Here is a 9,325-nt window from a genome sequence, read left to right as displayed (position 1 = left end):
GACGGGGTTTCACCGTGTTAGCCAGGATGGTCTCGATCTCCTGACCTCGTGATCCGCCCGCCTCGGCCTCCCAAAGTGCTGGGATTACAGGCTTGAGCCACCGCGCCCGGCCTCATTTTTTTCTTTTCATTGAACAAATACATTAAATACATATTGTGTTATAAACCCATCCTTAACTCCCACATCATAGGTAACTAACTTCACTGAGGCTCTTTTTATTTGTACATACAACTATGAATGGACAAGCTTATCCCTTACAAACTATCCAAGTTTCAGTTCTGAGTGCCTAAGGGCCCCTGAGGTCGAGTTAAGGGTCAGTTGCTCTCCTTCTTCCTGAACTACTTTCTCTCTGTTTAACTCTAGTTGCAAGCATGCAACTCCACATTCCAGGCACTTCTCAAAAATGGCGTGCACTGGACTCTACATAAAAGCACTAAAGCAAAGTTAACCAATCTCTTTATGCCTAAGTTTCTAGGTCTACCAACCTTATCGGGACAACGCGGGAGTTAATATGGAGGGCTATGTTTCACACCCACTTTGAAAGCACGGCATTCTCTGTTTCTAAAGAATTGTAAACTTTCATGTGTTACATTACAGAAATCTGAACAGAGAGGATTAACCAAATACCATTTGGACTTAAAAGCAGCTTGAGGCCGGGCGCGGTGGCGCGTGCCTGTAATCCCAGCACTTTGGGAGGCCGAGACGGGCGGATCAGGAGGTCAGCAGATCGAGACCATCCTGACTAACACGGTGAAACCCCATCTCTACTAAAAATACAAAAAAATTAGCCGGCGTAGTGGCGGGCGCCTGTAGTCCCAGCTACTGGGGAGGCTGAGGCAGGAGAATGGCGTGAACCCAGGAGGCGGAGTCCCCAGATCGCGCCACTGCACTCCAGCCTGGGCGACAGAGCAAGACTGTCTCAAAAAAAAAAAAAAAAAAGCAGCTTGAAACCTCTTCCAGCCCCTCTCCCAGAGTGATGGACATGCAGAAATCTGTATTCCAACCTCAATTCACGACAGCCTTCTAGCTGCAGTCCCATTTTCAACATTTCATCAGTCAAAATCCTTTCATTTAAAAAATACTTCAGTGCCTTAGTCTTCGCACTACAACAAAACCACACAGCTGTGGCATGGTTGAAAAAATAACTCGAGCATCTAGGAGCTCCCCGCTTTGAGGGCAAATTTAAATTGCAAGCAGCAACAGATAAGGAAAGGCCAGGTATTTCTGCAAAGCTAAGTTTCTCCTAATTAGTAATCTTTTGGGTGTCTAAGAAAAACTTTAGATACAAGAAGGGTTGAAACTTTTCTCAGGAGACTCTTCTGGGAGAGATGATGATGAACCGAAAGCCAAGGACTTAGCAGGGACGAACGACGTCAACAGATGTCCCTCCAGACTCTGGCACCAGCCGGCCGCGCCCAAGCGAGTTCCCGCCCCCGACCCCACCCACCGCGAGCGGAGGGGTCGGTCACTCGCAGTGTCAAAGAGGCCCACGTCCTCCTAAATTTCCGGCCCTCCCAAAACTTCCGTCTTCCCTAGGTCCAACGGGGTGGACCCAAGGCCCAGGGGCGTTCCCGGAAGTGACGCAGGACGCGCCCTCCATTTTGTGGAGCGCCAGAGCTGCTAAGTGCGTCAGTTGTGGAGAGGCGTAGACGAGTTAAGTCCTGGTCTGCGTGGAGGTCGACGACTCCGTCGCAGACTACGGACCTGTCTGGGTCTCAGCTGCCAAAGACCCCGTCCGGTAGGTGAGTGGCTCACTTTGAGGGCAAGCCTTCTCGGATCGAGGCTTCTTCATGGCCGCTCAGATCGTGAGCGCCCGGGGCTGCTCTCTTTGCGGAGGACGGCGTCTAATGAGCGCAGTTGATTCGAGGTGGGCGCTGGGGCACGTCTCCCTTTTGGCATACTGTTTGAGGGGTACTGAGGTGGAAGGGCGGTCACTGTTAGGGTCGTTTTTACACAGCGGTTGTGCGCCCCTCCCTGCCAGTCTTAATGTCTTCATCTCCTGGACACGTAGAGTAGTGGGCCGCGACCTCCCTGACTTTGCTGGCGATGCGGCTGGGCCTTTTGTAGGGCGGCCGCAGTGACCCCCCCAGAACAGTGTTGCTGGGAGGAGGAGGGAAAAGGGAATTCGTTAGGCGCAGCTCTGCTGCCGCTGATTCCACCACCGCCATTTTGTGGCTGCAGAGCGCCCGCCCGCTGCTGTTGGCGCAGGCGCGGTCGAGGCGTCGCGAGATTCCGGCTTCCACCCGCTGTGACGCGCCCGCGAGGCCGCCATTGGGCTGGCTTTGCGGAGGGCGGGGGCGGCTCCGCCCGCACTTCTCGGCCTTTCCTAACTGCGGCAGATGGGAGGGGGCCGGAGAGCCCGAAGAGTGTGCGGCTGCGCAGTTGGAGAGGTGGCAGTGGGCGTTGCGGTTGCTGCGGTCTGGGCCCAGTAGCGGACCGTGTTGGGAGGGAGCTGGGTTTTAATTTTGTCTGCAAGTAACCTGGCCTCATTGGAGGCACTCTTGGCAATCTGGTTCATAACATCACTGGGTAAACATTTTATGCCTTTGGTGTTTTTGATTCTTTAATCAGGCGTTTCTCTGTGACAGTCGTTGCTATTATCTCGATTGAATTACTTTCTAATAGGAAGTACTAGCCAGACATCATGAGTGGCTGTCGAGTATTCATCGGGAGACTAAATCCAGCGGCCAGGGAGAAGGACGTGGAAAGATTCTTCAAGGGATATGGACGGATAAGAGATATTGATCTGAAAAGAGGGTTTGGTTTTGTGGTAAGTGTTTAGAACTAGGTGAATTATCTGCTAAGTAGGTAGAGTTTTGATAAGCAGTTGTTTTCGATCTTGAGTCCGGGTAGAATATTTGCCTTCAGAAAATGTTACCCAGCCTTGTGTCTGAATTTTATTGAGGCTGAAAACAACTTTAACTTGCCGGCTCACTGGAACCCATTCCCTGTGGCTCCTTGATTAGGTTTTACTGTATGGCAGTGTCGTTAAGATACTCTTCCTCTTGTCTCCTGATTTCAGTGCTCTTAATGTGTTGTAGAATACTCTTCTAAAGCCAATGTTAAGAGTCTTATTCTTACATTTTAGGAATTTGAGGATCCGAGGGATGCAGATGATGCTGTGTATGAGCTTGATGGAAAAGAACTCTGTAGTGAAAGGTGAGACTCCTGTGTAACTAGATAACCCTGGGACATAGAGCAGACTGGGTCTGCTGGCATATTTTTCTAAGTAGATTTACGTAGCTTAAGTGTGTAACGGAGATTTTTCTTCCGTTTTTGTAGGGTTACTATTGAACATGCTAGGGCTCGGTCACGAGGTGGAAGAGGTAGAGGACGATACTCTGACCGTTTTAGTAGTCGCAGACCTCGAAATGATAGACGGTAGGTGAAGGGTGGATGGCTGCATTGAAGAATTATTGTAGGGGTAGCATTTAAGGTTCAGGAGTCATTAGCAGTGATGATTCCGTGTCCTGCCGTATAATCTGTTCTTCTATTCCCACGTTAGCCCATTGTTCTTGATGAATCTATAGATTTGTGTCCATAGAACACAAATCTGTTGACGGAAGTCATTAGAATGGCTTGTCATATCTGATGGCTTGAACTTGCCCACAGTTGAACACAAGTGCTGTCATTGCATTTCTTCCATTGTGAATACGAATTTTCTTCCTCAGAAATGCTCCACCTGTAAGAACAGAAAATCGTCTTATAGTTGAGAATTTATCCTCAAGAGTCAGCTGGCAGGTTTGTTGAAATACAGTTTTGAGTTATTTTAATGTGGCTTTTTAAAAAAGTTAATGGGTAGTTAATGTTTTACTGTTTTATTAAAAGTAGTTTTATCTTAAATTAATGGATTTAATGGAATTGTAATTTTAAACATTTAATTAAATGTAATTTGGGGGATATTTTGAACTTTAATATTAGTGATCAAATGTAAATGTTTTGAGGATATTTTTCTTGTTTTTTAAAATCAATTTTTAACCAAATATTAAACCCTTTATTTGCCAGCCTGTCTGTGTCGTTGGCCTTATGACGAGGAGTGCCTGTGGGTTATCCTAATCGTTGTCTTGGTCACTCTTGGTTGGGCCTGGTTGACTTTGCCAGTCAGCTCCTACAGTGATCAGTTGGCCACCTCTAGATCTGTGTTTGCCGGTCTAGACGTTATCGGTGCACTTCCTTGAAGTGCCAGGTTGCAGCGATCCCAGAGCGTTGATAACGTGATCTGATCCCTAAGTTGAGACCTGTCTTCCTGTAACGCTTCCGAATAAGAGGTCCGGTCGAAAAGAGTTGAAAGATACGAAATTAGGTGGTCGTTGGAATCCTGATCGCAGTAAAGTGGTCCTTGGTAACTGCTCGAGTAGAACATGTCTGCATCCGCCAATAGTCTGCTAATAGGGAGGGCTGTGCGATTAAAGGCTTCCATCGATTGGGTAGTGTCCTTCAAGTGGGTGGCGAAGAGCCAGTCGGGCATATGTCATGAAGGTTTCTCCGACCGATTAATGGTTTGCTGCTTGACTAGCCTAGGGAAATAATAATAAAGGTAAAGTAAACTTTTTTAATGACATATGGGGCACAAAATAACTGGTGTCTTGTAAATGTTCTGTTTTTTTAAATAAAACTTCTCTACTTTAGTCTTTACTTTAAAAATATGTACTGTTTCCTTTTTTGTTGTTTTTTTGTTTGTTTTTTTTCTTTTGTACTGAGCTCAGCATAGACTAATACTACCTTAATGTTAAAGTCTGAATTTCTTTTAGCATTTTGCTTAAAAGCAATATGCTATTTGCTTATTCCGTGCCCTGGCATAGATAATTTTTGAATTCTGATAGAATACAAGTGTGGTAAATGCCATGTTTGTACTTTATCTAACATCTTCTCTTTCAGTAGTCTTGTTTTTTTTATATCATGTGATTGTTTGTGTGTCCCCTTTCCTCTTCTTTGCTTAACACAATTATCTTGTGTTAAGGATCTCAAAGATTTCATGAGACAAGCTGGGGAAGTAACGTTTGCGGATGCACACCGACCTAAATTAAATGAAGGGTATGTACTAGAAACTGAAAGTCTTTAAAAATATCCTGAGAATTTTACCGTGAACTTAGTTTTGAGGACTTGAAATTTGAATGTGTTAGAATGCAGAGATTCTCCAGGGACAATTTTGCTGCTTCCTGCCTCCCCCCACACCTTTGGCAGTGTCTGGAGACATGTTTGGTTGTCACAACTGGTTGAGAGAGGATGCTGTTGGCATGTAGTCAGTAGGGACTAGGCATCCTGCTAAGCATCCCATGGTGCATAGGGAACCCCCCCAACAATTAATTGACTCAAAGTATAACAGTGCCAAAACCTTGCTCTTTTAATGCTGTGTTATCCAGAAATAAGACTCAATAGTAGCAATAGCAAAAGTGAACATAGAAACGACTTACCTAGACTGCTGTGTGCAATGTGTGAGACTACAGGATGTGTATACTTTAAAAGTGGCTTTTTTCCATTTTAGGGTGGTTGAGTTTGCCTCTTATGGTGACTTAAAGAATGCTATTGAAAAACTTTCTGGAAAAGAAATAAATGGGAGAAAAATAAAATTAATTGAAGGAAGCAAAAGGCACAGGTATCTCTAATTTTTTAAAGTCAAAAGTTGTATTTAATGGGTTTGTTGTAGAGTCTTATCTAGGCTGATTTCTTTTCATTTTTCGTAGTAGGTCAAGAAGCAGGTCTCGATCCCGGACCAGAAGTTCCTCTAGGTCTCGTAGCCGATCCCGTTCCCGTAGTCGCAAATCTTACAGCCGGTCAAGAAGCAGGAGCCGGAGCCGGAGCCGGAGCAAGTCCCGTTCTGTTAGTAGGTCTCCCGTGCCTGAGAAGAGCCAGAAACGTGGTTCTTCAAGTAGATCTAAGTCTCCAGCATCTGTGGATCGCCAGAGGTCCCGGTCCCGATCAAGGTCCAGATCAGTTGACAGTGGCAATTAAACTGTAAATAACTTGCCCTGGGGGCCTTTTTTTAAAAAACAAAAACCACAAAAATTCCCAAACCATACTTGCTAAAAATTCTGGTAAGTATGTGCTTTTCTGTGGGGGTGGGATTTGGAAGGGGGGATTGGGTTGGGCTGGATATCTTTGTAGATGTGGACCACCAAAGGGTTGTTGAAAACTAATTGTATTAAATGTCTTTTGATAAGCCTTCTGCTCACATTTTTGTGAATGTCTGAAGTATATAGTTTGTGTATATTGACAGAGCTCTTTTATAACTAAAGCAAATTTAATTTTTTTGTACTAGAAAAAAAATTTGAACATTTTAGTTCCTGGTTATAAAAATACGTTAATTCAGAATTAGTTTAATGCCTCAATTAAACTAATTAATAGCTTTGGACACTTAAAAGAGCTCTAAATTTGCTTGTACATAAAGGCTTAATTTGTTTTCCTTGTTAGGGTCAAGGGTGTTCTCCACTCTTTAACAGCTGCAGGACAGACACATTAAAGCAGCTGTTTGTTATTGATAATAAAATATTATAAAACTACTTTTTGTCTGTTTGTCTGAAGACGTCCTATGCTGATTACTTCTCGTCCTTATACAGTAGATTTAAAACACAGAACACATCCAGAATCCTGGAGTTGGTTACGGTCTCCTTTTAAAAATAATGTTTTTGACGTCTCCAGGCTAGTCAAAAGATACAGAAGTAAGTGAATGCTAAAATCACAATTGTTGAGTTTTCTTTGTGTCTGTGGCCCCCCCATCTATCCCCCCATGTTTTTCCTTTATCTTCTGACTTTATTGGCATCAGGTTACTTAAGCTTTCAGAGCCAAGAGGAGGATAGTGTGGGAAGCAGTGTTTCTTGCCTGCCTTAAAGATTATGACAGGTTTTTTTGTTCTATTTTTGAGATGGAGTTTTGCTCTGGTTGCCCAGGCTGGAGTGCAATGGCGTGATCTTGGCTCACTGCAACCTCTGCCTCCCAGGTTCAAGCGATTCTCCTGCCTCAGCCTCCCAGGTAGCAGAGATTACAGGCATGCGCCACCACGCGCAGCTAATGTTTATTTTTAGTAGAGACGAGGGTTTCACCATGTTGGCCAGGCTGGTTTTGAACTCCTAACCTCAGGTGATCCATCTGCCTGGCCTCCGAAATTGCTGGGATTACAGGCATGACCCACCGTGCCTGGCCTTGTTTTTGTTTTTTTTGAGGCAGGATCTTGTTCTGTTGTCTAGGCTGGAATGCAGTGGTGTGGTCACTGCTCACTGCAGCCTTAACCTCCTGGGCTCAGACAATTGTCCCGCCTCTGCCTCCTGAGTAGTTAGGACTACAGGTGTGCACCACTGCGTGTGGCTAATTTTTTATTTTTCTAGAGACGGGGTCTTGCTATGTTGCCTATGCTGGTCTTGAATTGGACTCACGTGATTTTCCTAATTTGACCTCCCAAAGTGCTGGGATTATAGGTGTGAACCACTTTGTCCAGTTGTGATGCAGTTTTGGTGGTCAGATTACATGAATGCTTAAGGGGCTTTGACATGCTACTTTTTGTCTTGAGATATGTATGGGATAGTACATGTTTAAGGGAAAACAATAGTGCAAAATGCCTAAGATCCTATATCCACATTAACCTTAGACTTCTATATGTGAGCTTTCGAGCCCGTCTTACATGTGTAGAAAATGAGCTTTGTTAATACAGGAGTCTCAAGACACTTAGATATATTCTTAGTTCTGTAGGGGCCAGACTACATAAATACTGGGAAACGGTGAATAACATCTATATAGCATCTGATGGTAATAGCCAGGCACTGTTCTAAGTGCTGTTATCTCTGGTGACTGAATCTAATACCATCATTTACTGGTGGGACTTTTTCAAAGAACAGGGATGGATTGGTATTAAAATCTAGGAAGTCTGATTCCTAAGACCCCCCACACCACAGTGTCACTGTTGACGTAAAGATTTTTGCCCCTAACCTTTCAGGTATTTGGAAGAAGGCAGAATTAGAAGCACTAGAAAAATGTAGCTTTTAGCTTCTCGAAAGCGTGCGGATTAGGAAGTGGGAATCTCCATTTGGGAGAATTGAAAGGTTTTTGGTATCCTTAATTTTTAAAAGGCCACTCCCCAGCTGTTTCTAAGACTAGAACAGGCCATGGAAGCTTAAAGCTGCTAATTGCAGTAAGAGGCTGAGTTTAGGAGTTGGTATACCTGTTGAATTAGTTACGGAAACTAGGTTTATTTTAATGGTGAAATCTAGATTTTCTTAGCGTCTCTGAAGGCAGTACTTAGCCAGCCTGAAGTTGCTATCAAAAGCAACTTTTCCCTCTTGGGGTTTTAAAACATGCTTCTCAGTGCAGTATGGTACTATGTTGATGTTTTTCCCCTCTATCCCTAGGCAATCAGACAAACTTTTTTTTTGAGTTGGAGTCTTGCTGTGTTGCCCAGTTTGGGCGATCTTGGCTCACTGCAGCCTCTGCCTCCCGGGTTCAAGCGATTCTCTTGCCTCAGCCTCCCAGGTAGCTGGGATTACAGGTGCCCATCCCCATGCCCAGCTAATTTTGAATTTTTAATACAGACGGGGTTTTACCCTGTTAGCCAGGCTGGTCTCGAACTCCTGACCTCAAGTGATACACCCACCTCAGCCTCCCAAAGTGCTTGGTTTACAGGCGTGAGCCACTCTGCCAGTCTTTTTTTTTTTCTTGGGATAGGGTCTTGCTTGGTCACCCAGGCTGGAATGCAGTGGTGTCGTCTTGACTCACTGCAACCTCCACTTCCCAGGCTCAAGTGATCCTTATGTCTCAGCCTCTCAGTAGCTGGAATCTCCCACCACCATGTCTGGCTGATTTTTGTATTTTTATTAGAGATGAGGTTTGACCATGTTGGCCAAGCTGGTCCTCGAACTCCTGACTTCAAATGATCTATCTGCCTGCCTTGGCCTCCCAAAGTGTTGGGATTACAGGTGTGAGCCACTGTGCCCAGCCAAGACTTAAGCTACTTTTAATATTAGAGGTGTTAGGGAGTACGATAAATTCCTTCTTTTGAAAAAATGGCAGGGAAATAACGATTATGTCTCAAAAAGGGGCTCTCAAAACCAGGCTTGAGATACCATGAGGAGTGTGGATGTAATCCTAAGGAAAGGTTTAGGACCTGCCTTTGTAGGGCGTGGTTTAGCCTTTGTTTTCTATGTTTATATTCCTTTCATCTTTATTCCTTGCTTTTTTTTTTTTATTTAGACGGGGCCTTGTTCTGTTGCTAGGCTGGATGGAGCACAGTGGTGCTATCTCGGCTCACTGCAACCTCTGCCTCTGGGGTTCAAGCGATTCTCCTGCCTCAGCCTCCCAAGTAGCTGGGACTACAGGTGTGTGCCACCATGCCTGGCT

At 44.8% G+C, this 9,325-nt stretch overlaps 1 protein-coding gene across 5 annotated transcripts; it reads left to right on the top strand.

The window, feature by feature from the left end:
* The first annotated feature begins 1,591 nt into the window (after positions 1 to 1,591).
* Positions 1,592 to 6,500, top strand: SRSF5 (serine and arginine rich splicing factor 5). Of its 5 annotated transcripts, none has more exons than XM_032134905.2 (8): positions 1,592 to 1,742; positions 2,626 to 2,770; positions 3,089 to 3,159; positions 3,283 to 3,381; positions 3,672 to 3,741; positions 4,961 to 5,034; positions 5,486 to 5,596; positions 5,688 to 6,500. In XM_032134905.2, exons 2-8 carry the CDS (start codon positions 2,645 to 2,647, stop codon positions 5,950 to 5,952), a joined length of 816 nt encoding a protein of 271 aa, XP_031990796.1. In that variant the 5' UTR covers positions 1,592 to 1,742; positions 2,626 to 2,644; the 3' UTR covers positions 5,953 to 6,500. The 5 variants fall into 5 exon arrangements, with proteins under 5 accessions (XP_031990796.1, XP_031990795.1, XP_031990793.1 ...); XM_032134904.2 differs by having other exon boundaries at positions 1,593 to 1,738; positions 5,685 to 6,500; XM_032134902.2 differs by having other exon boundaries at positions 1,594 to 1,742; positions 5,685 to 6,500.
* Positions 6,501 to 9,325: the final 2,825 nt, after the last annotated feature.

This window comes from Hylobates moloch, unplaced genomic scaffold, assembly GCF_009828535.3.
Source record: "Hylobates moloch isolate HMO894 unplaced genomic scaffold, HMol_V3 SCAFFOLD_16, whole genome shotgun sequence".
Classification (NCBI taxonomy): Eukaryota; Metazoa; Chordata; class Mammalia; order Primates; family Hylobatidae; genus Hylobates; species Hylobates moloch.
Note: the sequence above shows the minus strand (reverse complement) of the source record. Positions and strands in the feature narration are given on the sequence as shown.

Excerpts from the sequence above, each read along its gene's own strand:
- SRSF5 (XM_032134904.2), top strand. The coding sequence starts at position 2,645 with ATGAGTGGCTGTCGAGTATTCATCGGGAGACTAAATCCAGCGGCCAGG. Across the intron at positions 3,382-3,671 it reads AGACCTCGAAATGATAGACG|AAATGCTCCACCTGTAAGAA; the intron begins GTAGGTGAAGGG and ends TTTCTTCCTCAG. Across the intron at positions 5,597-5,684 it reads GAAGGAAGCAAAAGGCACAG|TAGGTCAAGAAGCAGGTCTC; the intron begins GTATCTCTAATT and ends CATTTTTCGTAG.